The 17,083-nt window shown below is 37.6% G+C and overlaps 1 protein-coding gene across 5 annotated transcripts in view; it reads right to left on the reverse strand.

Moving 5' to 3' along the window:
* mark1 (MAP/microtubule affinity-regulating kinase 1) overlaps positions 1 to 17,083 on the reverse strand; it is a 41,287-nt gene that overhangs the window by 9,214 nt on the left and 14,990 nt on the right. For 3 of the 5 annotated variants that reach the window (XM_028467849.1, XM_028467848.1, XM_028467852.1), the window contains exons 4-12: positions 6,663 to 6,711; positions 6,331 to 6,396; positions 6,015 to 6,085; positions 5,179 to 5,235; positions 4,858 to 5,094; positions 3,789 to 3,908; positions 2,069 to 2,168; positions 1,866 to 1,978; positions 799 to 1,000 (exon numbers count right to left, since the gene is read on the reverse strand). In XM_028467849.1, the coding sequence (XP_028323650.1) occupies positions 799 to 1,000; positions 1,866 to 1,978; positions 2,069 to 2,168; positions 3,789 to 3,908; positions 4,858 to 5,094; positions 5,179 to 5,235; positions 6,015 to 6,085; positions 6,331 to 6,396; positions 6,663 to 6,711 (1,015 nt within the window). The remainder of the gene's footprint in view (positions 1 to 798; positions 1,001 to 1,865; positions 1,979 to 2,068; positions 2,169 to 3,788; positions 3,909 to 4,857; positions 5,095 to 5,178; positions 5,236 to 6,014; positions 6,086 to 6,330; positions 6,397 to 6,662; positions 6,712 to 17,083) is intronic. The other 2 variants (XM_028467850.1, XM_028467851.1) reach the window with 1 other exon arrangement.

Below are 17,083 nucleotides of genomic sequence, written 5' to 3' on the forward strand. Positions count from 1 at the left end.
ACAATAAAGCAGAGATGGGCAAGTTTTATCACAGCGGGGCCACAAAAATGTGACTGACAGAGCCAAGGGCCACGCTATCAGCATTCATGTCAGCATTTAGAATAATGACCAATCTGAACATTAATACAAGAAAAGCTAAAGTTTTGTGTTTTTGTTGTTGTTTTGTATATTTTCTTGTTATTTTTGTAATTATGTGTTTTTGGAGTCAATTTGTGTATTTTTGTTGATTTGCATGTTTTTCCTGTTTGTTTTGATGTTATCTTGTGTCTTTTTGTGTTGCATTTCTTTCTGTTTTTGTTGGGTTGTTTTTTGGGAGTTATTTTTTGTCATTTGTCATTTTTTATTTTGGAGTCCTTTTATGTGTTTTTTTGTATTTCTGTGTACCTTTGTTGTTTCTCATTGTGTGTGGCTTTGGAGTCAATTTGTGTTTTTGAGTTAAAGTGATTTTTGATGTTATTTTTGTAGTCGTCTTTTGTGTTTGTGGCCCAAATGTTGTGTATCTTTCAGTCCTTTTGTGTGTTTTTCAAGTAAATGTGTATATTTACTTGTGAGGCCGCAAGTTGCCTATGTCTGCAATAAAGTGTTTAAAATGTGACAAACCTTGAAATTTAAGTTGCAAGCAGATTTTTAACAAAAAAAACTGGCAGCTTCTCGTATTTGCTCAAAAGCACGTGAGCAATAATTTAGAAAAGGATGTGAAAGATTGAACTAGTGCTCAGCGGCTGGCAGTAACTTCCCCCTACACAACACGCAGCCTTCAGCACTCTCAGAGCTTTGGGAAGGAGGAGGTTGCTTTACTTTGCTTCTCTACGACACCACCACCACCACCATCATCATCATCCCCACCATGATCACTGTAGCGACGCTGCTTCTGATTGGCTGAGATGCTGCGTGTGACCTTGGGATGAGCAGGAGAGATGCTGGAACTGTTGTTGATGTCACTGGTCGGCCGCGGCCGCTGACCCAGGATACTGTTCGTCAGGGGCTCGCTCCCCTCAAACTGCAACACAGAGAGTCCATGAAGGGGCACGTTCACACAATGTAAGGGTTGGGGTCAATTGCATTTTTCAATTACAATTACGTCTTCAATTGCACATGTTCATTTACAACTCCATTATGATTACGGTGACCAACAAGTTTTTCCAATTACAATTAAAATTATTATTTTCCCCCTAAAAGTCAATTACATTCTAAATTACTTAAGTTCAAAGTCAATTAGTCACAAATACTGAACCCAATAGAACATAACCTTCCTCTTGTGTTAGCTTTCTGTTAGCATCTCTTACGATAACAGGTCAGTTTTAACCAATGTCTTAAATTAGCTGCAAAATACACTAAAAATATTACATATCATCAAATTTGTTTCTCATCTCTTCGTGAATTAGAATTAGGATTAATGTTGTTGGTGTGGGCGTAAATATATCCCAAGATTTGAATTTTTTTTAAATATTAAAACAATCCTTAAGAGAACTGACTGGTAGTGATAAATGAAACAATTTATTGATTGTTAACTATATATGTGTAAGCCATAAAACGGTAACATTTTCACCCCAGTTTAAGTGTGCTCATAATATTTGCACTAGTTTTTAGGGCCTTATGAAATTTTTATGTCAGACAAAAAAATAAATAAAATTGTTTTCATTTATATGCCTTGGCAATTACTAATTTAAAGTCAATTACAATTCAGTTATGATTACAACAGTAACAGATTTTTTTCAAATACAATTATTATTATTATCATATTATTATTAAATCATACATGAAATTAATTATCAATTACATGATTACAATTATAATTGACCCAAACTTTGCACGAAGTCATGCGTCTGGTGATGTCACTCTGACATGCAGCTAACTCGACTCACTTCTGGAGCTTTCCTGCCCAGCAGCAGGTAGGTGGCCATGACGTCATCGTACTTCTGGCCTTGGAGAGACTCGTTGATCTCATCTTTAGGGAAACCCATTGTCACCATGAGCTCTGAGGAAGAGTGTCATGGGGTACAAACAGAAGTAAATCATTGGATTTCTACACACACAAGCACACACACACACACACATACACACACACCTATCCTGGCCAAATCACTGAAATCCGCCTCAGGCTCGATGTAGGGTTTGAGCTCCTCCTCCTCGTGACCCACATTCATCCAGTGGTCTTTCATAATTTGCTAACAAAAGAACACAAACCAACAAAATGAATGCACATCAAATCCTACAGGATTTTTTTTTTAACTTATGATAATAAATGTTCATATAGAGTATATTCTTCTCTTTTTTACCCTCCATATGGTTAATGAAGAAATATATATACCACTGTGACAAACAGTAAGGCATTGCGTGGGGTGTTCAATGCACAGTATGAGGCTGCTGGCTATTGAACCGTGCACAAATTTACATGCTTCATTGGTAATTTCCTCTAAGGCATGTTGCCAGTAGCTGTATTTATGTAAGTCGTTCCTTCCAATCTTTCATTTTTCCAGAGTGAATAAATTAGACGGACAGCATTTCCTAAAGAAAATGCAAGTGAGTATGCATAAACTGAACCCCTTGGAGTCAGTATAACCCAAAGACTCAAAATTATTAATTAACTGTACTAATTAATAGTTAACTGTATTAATAATGACAAACAGCAGATGGCGCTGTGTTTACTGTCTTAATGGGTTTTAAAGGGAAATTTTCTATTTCATTTTGCCCATTAATCGATAACCGTGAGCAGGAGTGTCCTTAGTACGCCACCGGGGTACCGTGGTCAGTAACGTCAAGTAACAGGCGACAAGTAATTAGACAAAAATCTGTTTTATAATATAATCATAATAAAAAGTACACAATAGTGAGGATGTTATACACCTAAATCAAATATTTTTTATTGTATTGTGAAGTGGTTTAAGGGATGTTTTAACTCACTCACTGCCATTGACGTGAATATACATAATTTCAAATCCAAACGCTCGCTGCCAATTACGTATATATACGTCAACTGTGTTTTACAACGTGGGTTGCTAGGAGCCAGCGTCACGGACCTCTCACATGAATATCAGCCTTGCACTATGACGTAGTGACCAACTGGTGCCGTGTAGGTGGCAACAGTGCACCTTTAGATGAGAGATTAGCCATGATGCGCACCATCAATGAGGAGGGAGAAGCCAGGGAAGAGACAGAAAATGGCGCTACGAGAGATAATGGTGAAGCTCCCAGCAGCTCACAGTCAAGCCGAGCATGTGTGGACCTGGATTTTAGATTGTCATAGTACTAAATATTCTGTCGGTCTTTAAAAATCAGTCAAAATGGCTGGCAGTGAGGGGTTACTGTTCTGAAAATGGCTGGCAGCCAATGAGTTAATATCCGCTTCCCTTTTTATGCAGCTAAACTAACAGTGCCAGTTTGCTTTGTTTACAGTTGTGTGGGGGAAATCTCGGCAAGTGTTTGAACTACTGTGGTTAATGTGGTTGCTTCTCAGTGCGGAGATAATAAACAAATATTTTAAATGTGAAGTGAAACAGGGTTTCTGCTTTATTGTTATATTGTTGCTGCACTGGAGCTCTCTCTGTAAATGAGTTCCTAACGAATGAATAAAGTATATTTGATTTGATTGAATTCTTAAAAAAATCTTTATAAATCAAGACTATAATTCTCATTGTGCTGTTAACAAACGTTCACCTTTTTATCTGTTTTTATCTGAGACATGTCACACCTGACTTTGATTATGCTGGGAAGCTTTTAGAAAGTCTCCTCCACTGCCGGCCCAAATAACTCTGAACAGAATCAGAGGCTGTGAAGCCGTGTCATACCTCCAAACTGCCTCGTTTGACGGGATTCAGCACGAGCAGTTTCTTCAGCAAGTTTTCACAGTCTGTGGACATGTAAAAAGGAATACGGTACTTCCCCCGCAGGACTCTCTCTCTCAACTCCTGCACAACAGAAAGCAGAATACAACAAAGTGAGACATCAGCCGCTTCACTGCTAATAGAGGAACAACACTTTTATAAAGGCCATTCAAAGGCAATGGACCACATGAACAGATCGTCGTTGTAGCTCTTTTCACCTCTGATTAAAATTCTAAAAAAAGTCAGCTTTTGCTCTATGATGCAGTTTTTGCTCTGGCTTTATCAGCACAAACACCCTAAAATATAAAACGAGTTTCTGACATTTAAAACACGAAATCCTGCAACCAAACAAGCTGCTGCAGCACAATTAGGAGCATCTAATAAAAACCCTGCAACATCCACAAACTAAAAAGCAGTAAATTACTACATGCCTTATTCTGGACACAGGAAATTCCTCTCCTAATGTGATAATCCAGAACACCCAGTTTAACTGAGTTAAAACTGGGTTAAGCTTTGGTGCAAGTTTCAACATGCGCAAAAACATTTTAACTCAGTTAGGGAAGTCTGAACGTACATTTAACTCTGAAAAAAGGAACATGTTACAACTCTGACTCAGATTGTATGACCTTTGAGGATTTTACAAAACAGGAAAAGCAAGTGTAGAAATATAAAGTAGTAAAGAAAACAGTTTGTGAGAAATTTCAACAACAAAACATTTTAGTATCTGGTCTGGAAGGAGATTTTAAAATTTTTTTTTTATCTCAGCCATCCAGGATCCAGTGTCCTCTAACTTTTTAACACCCTATAGACATGCAAAACCACATCATCATCCAAAGAATAAATTAAAGTGCCAAAATGTGTTTACTGCTAACGTATTGTAATTAAATAATTGTTTTAAGAAGGAAGTACTATGCAATTTCAGTTTTTATTTCCCTAGTGATCAAACTAAGCTACTATAATTCATTTTTTAAAAAAAGAGTCAAAAACTTTCTGAAGACAGATAAAACAAAGTTTTCACAGCAGATGTGCCTACCTTTAGGTTCTGTCCATCAAAGGGCAACGATCCGCTGACCAGCGTGTACAGGATGACTCCAAGGCTCCAGACGTCCACCTCCGGGCCATCGTACTTCTTTCCTTGGAAAAGTTCCGGAGCAGCGTACGGCGGGGAACCACAGAAAGTGTCTAATTTACTACCAACCGTGAACTCGTTGCTGAAACCAAAGTCAGCAATCTTGATGTTCATATCAGCATCTAACAACAAGTTCTCCGCCTGTGTGATCAAGAGAGGAAAATGAGGAAAGCAAAGGGAAAGCAAAGTAGACGATAGCGCTGGGAACTCAGAGTGGATCCTCACCTTTAGGTCCCTATGTACTATTCTCCTCTGGTGACAATACTGCACTGCAGACACAATCTGAAACACAACCACACACATCAGAGACTCAAACAAAGATACTCATCACATCATTTTAATAACATTTTATAGATGACTGTTCATAATACAGTTAGCTAAAATATTTCCGAAAACACACTGTAATAATCAGACCAGCTATTGTTTAAATTGGTTGATGGTGGATTCATGCTGAATGTCTCCAACATCCTTTCATTCTTCTTTTATTTAAAAAATGTTTTTATCAATCCTAATTATATATCATGTATTTTTTTAGTTCATTTGTTGGTGTAATGAAAATGTGCCTTGATGGACCTTTTCATGTGATAATTCTGTATATTTTTAACTGTCTTTAATTTTTTCTGTTGTGTGTAAGAATTCCACTATGATAGACCAGAAAACCCAAAGCATCATACAGGTGCTTTCCAATGCAGTACCTGTACTGTGTGAACACTTCCTCTGAATAACAGAGTCACATAATCAATGAGAAGTTTGAACCATAAAGAGAACAGATCTATAACATCTCTTTATATTGACACAAAAGTATAGAGCGAGGAAGTGAGGACGCAGATTTTCTCAAACAGCTGCTAATGTTGTGTTGCCCATGCAGCACCACTAGGTGTCAGAGCAGCGTCTGTGTGGGACTCGTTCTAAAGCGGCTGCTCTAGTCTCCGACCATCAATCTGCCCTCCATCTTTCCTCTGCAGTCAGTGACGAAGCTTGTTCATGGTGCATGCGGCCCTCCCACTGAAAACAGCAACAGTGACGACAGAGGAGCCGGAGCTGAAATACTGATGACTCACCTGTCTGAACTTAGCCCTGGCCTCCTTCTCCTTCATTCGACCGTGAGCCACTAGATAATCAAATACCTCTCCTGTAGGGTAAAAAAGAATGTTAGCATGTCTGATATGTTCTACCTTAAAGAGCAAAAAAAAAGGTTTTTAGGTTGTCTTTATTTATATGTTCAAATAAGTACAAATTAAATGGTGAAATAACAAAAGGTAAAGGGTTGTCTGTGATGATTAGGTCATATAAAGATGATTCATTCATCACTCGATCATTAACATGTTTGTTATGACAATGCTCAAATCAGGATGGATGGCAGTTCAAATCACTTACCACCACTTGCGTACTCCATCACCAAATAAAGTGTCTTCTCCGTTTCAATCACTTCGAACAATTTCACTACAAGAGACGGAAAGAAACAGAGCAATTACAGAATAAGTTAGCAGAGGTTAGCGTTCTAATCAACCTTCTTGGCTGCACTTACGTTTAATATACAATTACCGAGTCTGATTAGAGTGCTAATAATATTTCTTAATGGGGGAATATCAAAGCAATATTTCTTAATGAGTAAAGTTATTCAATAAATCAGTTTGTTTCCAAAGGAATCACATTGTGTATTGGTTGAGTTCTAGTATTAGTTTGATGGAACAGACTGTCTTACTCACCTATGTTTGGATGATTCAATATCTTCATTATTCTGACTTCCCTGAAGAGCTGTAGAGACACAGACGGACAGGAAAAATGACATCTTTCATTCATTACAAAGTTATTTAAAAAAGAAAAAACACATGAACGTGAAACATAAAATACTTTGATTAAAAAAATTCTAAGGGAAAAAAAGAAAAAAAAAATTCTAAAAGAAAATCAAAGTATGGATTCCTTTAAACTAACAGCATTTTATTAAATAACCAGATAAAATCCTATGTATCGTATAAATGTGGGTGCAATAGAAGAAGTTGTGAGTAAAGATGATAGAAAAAAGGACACATCATGTTGTAAATGACAATAAAAACATGGTTTTAAAAAAAATGTTCCAGTTTAAAAATAGAACAAACAAAAAATTCGTAAAACATCTGAAATCAATAATTGACGCGAATTGCGAGGTCAGCGGCGGGAATATTTCGAATCTGAAGAAGCACCAGGTTAAACACAAGACTGAAACCGTTAAAGCCTCTTCCACTTCTTCAGAGCGAGTTTTCTCCACAGCAGGGACACAGTCAGTGTGCATGTGGAGCGAACTCAATCTAGTGTTTTTGAAAATGAACTGTACAAGAAACAAATATAAACAGTAAATCTAGTTCATTGTTCCATACTTCAAAATATTCAACTATTATTTATTTTTACTCCATCCTCTTCTGCCCACCAAGCACCCCCCATAACACAGTTTATCGAGAGGGGAAAGGAATGGTAGTAGTAAGTAGAGCTGGGTTTTAGCTTGTGCATTATTGAGAAAAGAAACTCTGCATAGTTTTAGCTACAGGTTTTTATGTTGAAGGAATTTGTGAAACAACTGCAATGATGCAATACAAACAGTTGGATGTTGTTTTCATATTTTTACAATAGTTTATATATTGAGGAAAATAAAGATTTTTTTTATTATTAAACAGATTAACTTTTATTTCCACATAAACACACAAAAGTACCAAAAATGGTTAGCGATAATTACCGCGTACTGTATCGGTTCAAATGTGAAAGGTATGATACACTCCTTAGAGTAAAAACTGGGTTTACTGGCAATGCACCCACACTAGGAAAATGTGTTGCTCTAAAGAGACCAAAGTATGAAACATTATTCTGTATGTCAGGATCAAGAATCTGTACTTAAATACAAAGGTAAGGAGATTAAGGTCCTCCTATATAGTATAGCTACATAACATAAGCAGTGACAACATTGAACTAAAGCCTGCCTCTCACTAAGCCTAGTCATGTTCCAGTTCAGCGACAGACTGAACAGGCATTCAACAGCATCACACTCAGCCAACCATTGTAGCAGCAGACTGACACTGACAGCCAAAAAAAGAGCAGCTGATATTAAAGGCACACCGCTGACTTTTTCACCTAAAGAGTTGACCCATATGAGTTAATTTAAACATTTCCTCAGGCCAATATGCAGCGCTCTACAGTATCAATGCTCCGAACGGGGCTGCCCTCTTGAAATACCGCCCATGTAAGTTTGGAGATACGGACCGTCTTTGGCCAGGTCATGAGACCTGGAGATTGCCTGGAGATGTTTCACTTTACGGCATGTCACGTGACCACAGGCTCGGAATAGTCATTGGGCTAAGGCTTTTTCTAGTGTTTTTCCGCCTGTTCGACTCGTGGTCATAGCCGAGGCAAGCAAAAAGTTTAGAACTGCTTCTGAGGAGGCTAAAAATACGCCGTCGTAACCCGGGCCCCTCCGCCGCCCCGCCTTCCGCCCGGTGCCGGACACCGCCCCGCGCATGCCGGGTCATCCGTCCCTTGTCCACCCCGACCTAGGCCGCTGCACCGACCCCTGGCAAGGCCAGGGAGTGGGGGAAAGCACCACCAAAACAAACAATAAAATGATGTCATGATGACAACTTAAGGTGAACTTGTGTGATAGAAGAAAATTATTTTCAAGAAAGCCTGAGCTGCAGACGGGCAATGGTTTCATGACATCCTTTGATTTGCTTTCAATGAGTGTTGGGGCACATTAGCTGAGTGCAGTCATTATAATCACTTGAAAGCGTTTCTCCTGAAAGTCTTGGCATGACTGTTTATGTCAGATGAGCTCCTGCGTCCACTTAGAGGTGCTACTGAATCATTTACCTTTTACTGATTCCCAGTTGAGATGAGTTGAGGGTGAGTATTAAATTTCCACACCAACCTGAGGAGAATTTTTCTGTTTCTATCACCTAAGACCAAATACAGATTTACATTTCTATTCTATGACAGTGACTGAATAAAAAGCAACAGACACGCCGTTAAATGCCATGATTGTTTAGGAAAGAAGAGCTGATTCTGTGTCTGTGGATGAAAGTCTGCGTATCCATGCAACCTCCTACGGGTCCTCCAAGTCTTACATAAGAGCAGGGATCGTCTTTGTTTCTAGGTCATGAGGCACAGCCATTATACGGTGAGCAGTGCTGGCTCTGTGGGACCCTTTCTGCTTTAGTCTAGTTTAACAGCAGGCAGGAACTCCTCCTCAGTTCAAATCTCTCTTCAGTTCTGTCTGTACCAGATCTATTTTCCATTCATTGTGACACGTCTCGTGAGGCAGACACACAGCATAGTCACCTATTTCCTAGACAAGACAATTGTTTTTTAAACTGTTGGTCATGTCAGATAATTCCAAATATTCACTAATCTGAGAGATATATGTGCATATGAACAAGAATTTAATAACAATTGCATTGTGTGAAGCTAAATCATTCCTTGCTGCCACAGATAAAATGCCCATAGTCAAATAGAGCCACGAGGAGACATTCCCATTAATTTAACGTTTTTTTTTCCCTTTACCCACCATGGGGGTAGAGTAGGGCTGGGCAAAACAACTTGTGGGTTACCATAGCGCAATGTGAGCCAGCCCCTTCTTTGTTTTCATTTGTTTACCCGTTGAGTATAGGCTATATGTGTGCCATAGACATGTTTAATGTTTTATTCGCACTATACTGAGATGCTAAGGGAAGAGTTTATTATTTTTTTAATTGTAATGTTATATGTAATAAAATATGTAGTAATAAAGTCTGATTTCTTAATCAGAAAATTTAAGATACTGTGAAGTTGCTATTGCATTTTTGTTTAAACCCGGGTTAAAGCTTGAAATTGTTGAATGACAGAGAATCATTTACTTTTTATTTTGGGATTGTTCTATGCATTTTATTTCTTGAAAAACAAAGCAATAAAGTTGCATTTTTGACAATATATCTGATGTCTGAGGTAATTTTTAAGTGCATTGAAAAAAACAACAATTTTTTTCAATCGAAATTGAATCGAAAACTTGAATTTTCGATTTGAAAATTCAAGTTTCGAATCAAAACTTTAATTTTTTTTTTTTTTTTTAAGGAAAAATCGCCCAGCACTAGGGTAGAGCTGAATAGAAATAAACTAATTATTATTATTAATAATAATAATAATAATAATAATAATAATAATAATAATAATAATAATAATAGCTAACTAACTGAATCAGTGTTTTTCAACCTTGGGGTTATGACCCCATGTATTGTCGCCTACAATTTAAATGGTTGTCACCTGAAATGTCAAGTAGTAATTGATTAAAAAAAAAGTTACTGATTATTTTTATTATTCTTAATTATTATTTTTTTTCAAAATTAAAACACAACACACATTCTTAAACAACTGTATTCTATATTTTCACTTTCTCAAACATAAATCTAGTTCAAGTAAAATGCAGTATAAACATATGTGAGCTGCTGTAACTTGTCACTAATACTGGCTACTCTGTATTTGTAACACAGTATAACAAACATGATCAAAAACCAATTCTAGATGAAGAAAAAATATTTGGGGTCGCCAGAAATGTGTGATATTAAAATGGGGTCACGATCCAAAAAAGGTTGGGAAGCACTGAGCTAAATACTCTGGTACTAGTCGGGTACTCTGATTTCCTACTATAGTCTGAAGCTCTGGTTCATTTGAGCCTCTTAATGTCCAGAGAGAAGGTAGCAGTGTACCTGTATTTAGGGTGTACCAAATGCATTACATTACTTACGGTGTACATCCAATGAAGACAGGAAAAATCTCCAGCATACCCCTCTGCCACTCAGCTTATTTAATGCTGAAACCCATTTGAATCGTGTGTGGCTTAGAATAATGTGGTTGTGCACATGCTCCAACATGTGACACATTGGCCAGGACACATACTTTAGTGATGTACATGAGCCATGGACTAAAGAATTGATGTTTTATCTCTCTCTCTATCCCCATCTCTATTCTGTGTGTCTCTCTCTCTATGGTTTGTGTCATTGCCTCCCAGCACCTCACATGGGAAGCACGTGTGCAGCCACTTGGAAAGAAAAATTAGAGCAAATCTGAGAAGGTCGCTAGAAAACAACAAACACAAAGCTAGTCAATACAGGCTCAATAGGGATGCGGCCACCATGGAGGCTGACAGGAGATAATGAGTTTGGCATCTTTGATCCAGTTTGCTTTCAAAGTTGATACCATCTACACTCTCAAAGGGAAGCCACGGTGGGGAAGCTAATGTAAGCTTGAAGGCCAAAGGAAACAACTATACAGAATTTATTTGAGGTACATCAACTTCCTCTTTGGCAAATTCAGGTGATGATGTAAAAAACAAAAATGGCCTCAAACTAAATGTGCATCCCACATTGCTTGAGTTCCAATGTGCCTGGATCTCAGAAGTCTGTGCCAGTGACCCAATTCCAGCCACCCAGAGGCACCGTGACTACCAAACTAGCCTTAATTACAGCTGAGCCCTCATGCACAAAGAGCACAAATGCAGATATCAGACTGGGAACACTTAGACTTACAGGAACTGGCTGCACTATTTAATTCTACATGGATATTATTGATAGTAGCCTGGATGTGTGTATACATGCATGTTTTCGTGAACAGATGAAGAAATAACCTTTACATTTGGTTAAAGGGACGAACAGGTGGATCCAAAGTGACTTTGAGACAAACAGTCCTGATGTGTCCTGTCCTTAAGTCTGGAGGAGCTGAAAATAACAAGGGCTGCTAATGCAATCTCATATTTGTCTCTGTCTAGCTCTACTTCTGCAGAGATTTACCAAGTGTCTTCTCTTCCACGTATTCACTATTAAATACACCAGCAGACTATCTAATACAGATCAGTGCAATGGTAATTTTTTCCATCAAGAAATTTGGCACACTGCCAAATCTGCAGTAGCACCTCCAGAAACAAGGTGAATAATAATCTTGCTGTATATGTAGACAATATTAGGACACTTTTGAAAAAGATACAAAATCATAGCACACTTAGTGCTCTATCCCTAAAAGATATGTGAGTATTGGGCAGACAATGTGGATTAAAATTGATAAATTGCACTTTAAAATTAAAACACTGTTTTCAGACTTTTTCCAAAAATTTAGAACTGAAACAATCTCTTAAATTCTTTCAGCACTAAAATTATTTGCATCTAGATTACATTAAATTCTAACTCAGACTAGTGTTTTGTCTGAGCTGTTATTTTGGATAATTACACTGTTGCTACCTTGTTATGTAGTTTGTATTCAATTACATTTTATTTATATAGCGCAAATTACAACTAAGTCATCTCAAAGCGCTATCAAAACACAACATTCATAATAAGAAAGAAAAAACCCAACAAAATCCACATGAACAAGCGATGTGTTGTTCATTTTTTACCAGAAGGTAGAAACTCACTAAAACCATCAGATATCAAAACAGAATATTCAATAGTCATTAAGCAGAATAGCATCATATTTATATCTACCACAGCTATCCTGCTTCCAAAATATACCACTCAGGTAACAGCTTAATGTTTAAAGAGGAGGTGATAAAGCAAAGATACAGGTGAATGGCTGCATTTCAACACAACTAATCACCTGAAAATTATATAGAAAACTGAAATCGTAAAATTATTTACACTGACTCAACATTGATAGCGAATACAGGACAATCATTTTTGTTATTTTTTAAAGATGCATTTGTGCAACAACACTGCAACCTTAAGCTCACTGAAGTCCTGAGCATGATAGCAAAGCAGCATAGCTGTGAACAACCTAGCACGCTACTAGGAGAGCATGCACTCAGAAAAAACATGGACACTGGTTTGAATTTACAATCCCCACCCACATGGAGCCCTCCACAAACAAACACCCACTAAGACATAAATCCATGTAATACCATCCTTGTACATGCCTATTTTTATTAAGATTCATCACAAACAACAGTGCAGCCTGTCCGTCCAATCACCTTCCAATCACCGTCCAATCACTCATGTAGAAAAGACCAAAGCCCCTCTAGCCCCTAGGCATGATAGCACCTCATTGGCTAATGCAGAGTGGCAAGCACAGGGCAAACAAACTGCAGCCATTAAGGGAGATTGACCTGCCAGTGTGCTTTTTACATCTGACAGAACACGAGCAAAAATAGTCACAGCTCATTATGGTTCAGTATTTAAAACCAGAAAACAAACAAAGACTCAGGGTTACCACTGTAGCTCTGGACACAAGAAGAAATACTAACGCTACAACAGGGTTCTCACTGGGAATTTTTCACAGCATAGGGGGGTCTCATGGCACGTGAGCGAGTCCCACTGGTGCGGAAAATTTAGAATTTTATAACTCTCTGAGGGCTAAATTTAGTGAAGTAAAGCTAAAGTTGGGTTTGGTTTTGTTTTTTAATCTCTGTTCCAGCTTTAATTTAAGGCTAAACCTTATTTGTTGAATTGGTGAAGGTGAAGATGAATGTCGTTACAGAGTTTGTCATGCTTGGTATATAATACATATATAAATAGGTCCTCCACTAATAAATCCTCACACACACACACACAGACGTTCCTTTATTTATAGATAGATGTCCCCTTTAAATAGATGGTGCAGCTGATGTGTGTTTCTAGGTTATTCAGATTAAAAAGAGAGTTAAAACAACCCGTGAAAGCCTGGAAGTCCCTTTTGTGCCCAGTGTGCAACAATTATTATGACGGTACCGATTAAAAAAGGAAAAAACTACGAAAAATCACCCCAACGTTGCTAAAAACTGAACATAGGGGGAGCCATTGCTCTGTATGGGAGCAAAATTACAACGTCTGTACGAGTTATTTATCTTACTTTATCTGGTCACATTCCAGTTGCTTCTTTGTATGATACACCAGTTTATCCTTACAGTGGCTGAACAGCACACCTAGCACATGCCATTCATTAAACATTTCGTTGACACTCCGAAAGCAATAAAAGGCGACTTAACATCTTGTATTTACAAATAAGGTGGAGGAATGGCGCTGTGGGATGGTGGAATGATAGCAGAGTTTGCTCAGTGGAAGAGGGGATTAACAAAGAGGCCTATTTTAGGGCTAAAATGCTATAAAACCATGACAACGTCAACATCCCCGACCGCAGATGACATGTGATTTCCTGTGGTGGATCTGAGGAGGTACTTTGGAAAGCTCAGCTGACCTCATTTCCCGTTACACTGAAACAACCAAAGTCATATTGGGATTCAGGACCTATAAAGATGAAAAGCAGAGGTTCATTCTGACCTTATGATTTGCTCCGGGCTTTGCTAACCTGTCTTTAAAATCAAATAATGGAGAGGAAACACCCAGGTTTCACAGAGAAGATGAAGAAAGAAAGATTATTTAAGTTGACTAGTAACTCCAATCTTGGTAAAAAAATAATAGCGACAAAAGTGTTTGTTTGCCAAAAGTTCCAAGGGTACACGTTTGCTTTATATGCACATACTGTAAATGTCCTCCACTTGTGTGTCTGTGTCCCATGCAGGTTTGTTAGTGTGTGTGCGTGCATGCATGCGGTTGTACAGGATCTGTCTGGGCGATGGCAGCACCAGATGGTGAGCCTACAGCACAGATCCACTGCGAGATCATAAAAAGGGGGATCAATGGCATTTCATCATGAAAGAACCACTGTGACCAGCAAGTAGAGGGAGACACAGACAAGCACTATGGGGAGAGATTTGTCTCTAAAATATTCACAAATATATACACAATTTTCACATGTATTTTCCAGATTTTTCACTTATCTAACTTGTGTGTCGATGACATTTCTGATAAACGGGTGAAAATAAAAACAAAACTGGAAAAATCTTAAAAAATAACAATGTGGAAATCTAAAATATACATGTGAAAAAAAAAATTTTTTCAAAAAAACTGTAAAAATCTTAAAAACAAATGTTAAAATCTGAAAAACAAGTGAAAACTTAAAAAACGTGAAAATCTAAAAAAAACAAAAAAACATGGAAATCTAAAACATACATGTGAAAATTGTGCATATATTTGTGAAAATGTTTGAGACAAATCTCTCCCCATAAAACACAAGCCCAAATATTCAAAGATATAATATTACACAAATCATAAATGGTGAACATCAAATATCCTTAGGCTACCAATATAGTGAAAGCACCAAACAGCCTTTGCACCTCTGTGCTTGGTGTTTGTAGGGCACACAGGTCACTTATTCAATAATTATGGCAGTTGTTTATGGCTGCATCTAGAAATAGCTTGCTCAGCTACACTGAGCGCCATTTTTAACCATGATAATGTACTCTGTGGTAGGATACTGTTAATGCCCAAGAAGCCGCGTGGAAGAAAAATGAACCTAGTGTTAAAGAAGACATCTTTATTAGGTTACAGGAGGAAAAAAAAAAGAAGAGAAAAGAAATCTATTGAGAGATCAAAAACAAGAACGACAAAAAAAACCTAAACAATGACTAATGTCTGTAGACAATGATGAAGGTCAACTAAAGAATACAGAAACTAACAGAATTAAGTAGACTACTGCTGATTTCTACTCAGACACAATCCTTTCAAATTGAGCTTAATACAACAGATGATGATGATAAAATGTGTCAGGTTTGTTGTTCTTGATGGCTGGATTGAAAAATTATGTGAAAAGTATAAACCATAATTTCAAATTCATAAAAAAATGTATAACCACCTAGAGCCCGGCATATATTGATGAGAAGGCTGATTCCATTCCAGACAGGATCTACGCTGCTACATGAGATCCACTCAGGGGAGTTACAGGTTAAAAGGTTCCACAGAGCCAGTGAAGAGCAGGGCGCGGCTTTGCTCTATAGGCAGAACATTAGCTGCACTGAGGTCCACAGACTCTCTGGTATGACTGGTATGAAATTGTTAAAAGAACTAAATTTTTTTCCAAATCCTGCAATTTTCTTTAAATTATTCCACAAAATTTCCCCAAATTACAAAAAAATTGTTCACAAAATCAAATGAATTGATATCTTATTTATATGTTGAAATTTATTTAATTGTTTGGCATTTTAGCGATTATTTTTGCATTATTGTATGTTTTAGTTATTATGGTATTAAATTGTTGTTTGTCCGAAATAAACAAATAAAAATAAAAAAACAACTATATGTTGAAATGCAAACTAGAGCACAATAATGATTAAATTACTAACTTTCCCACCTAAAATCTGCGGCCCACTAAAGATGAACCGCTCCGTATTTGGCCCCTGAACAAAAATAAGTTGTACAATGACATGTGTACTAAACTATCCAATGTTGTCTGTTTAATATTAACCCATGAAGTCTATACCTAAGCAGTCCAATGTTTAAAATTTTGCATTTTACATCATATTATGCATTTATTTTATTCCTAGTCTAATATAACAATAGAGTTCATTTTAAGACAAAGATAATTTTTTGCTGTGAGTTTTATTTTTCACACTTTGCGATTGATTATTCGGCAGTTCTTGGTTTTTGTCTCTGATTTCAACCAGTCTGCTGAAGGTCATACGTCTCATCAAGCAAAAAAAAAACTGTACTGAGGTGGACATTTCCTATAACGTGCCCATGTTAGAGCATTTACAATGATCACTCAGGACACTGAGTCAATGAGCTGATCGATTAGATTCTGGAGACGGTTGCTGCATTATAAAACAAGCTTCTGCATTGCAGAGGGCACATCTGTATACCATTACAGCAATCTATAACTTTAGTGGAGTGGTCGATAAAATATGTAAGACACAAACAACTGTCTGCACTTGGTAGCTGAAAAACTTAAAAAAAACAAACTATAACTTTTAACATATCCGCACATGTGAAAACCAAAGTGCTTACATGGTACAACACCAATAATAGCTTGCCCCCCCCCCCCTTAAAAACAGTACGAATTCTCCCTATTGTCCCTCTCGGATCTACTGCAGCTAACATCTGAAAGGCTCGCTGAATAATTGATCACAAGGATTGTGATTGGTCTGCAGGTTCACATGATACATGGGCCCTGCTATCTCCAGGCAGCTCACAGGGTTTGGAACCACTCGTGATGACCGAGACAAGGCAATCAGAGTCTATCCATGACTGAAACACACACACCATTACACTACCTATCTGTGCTGCTAACAAACAAACACAAAGAAGCTTAACTAATAAGATACTACAATTAAAAAGTA

Source organism: Gouania willdenowi, chromosome 15 (assembly GCF_900634775.1).
Source record: "Gouania willdenowi chromosome 15, fGouWil2.1, whole genome shotgun sequence".
NCBI lineage: Eukaryota > Metazoa > Chordata > Actinopteri > Blenniiformes > Gobiesocidae > Gouania > Gouania willdenowi.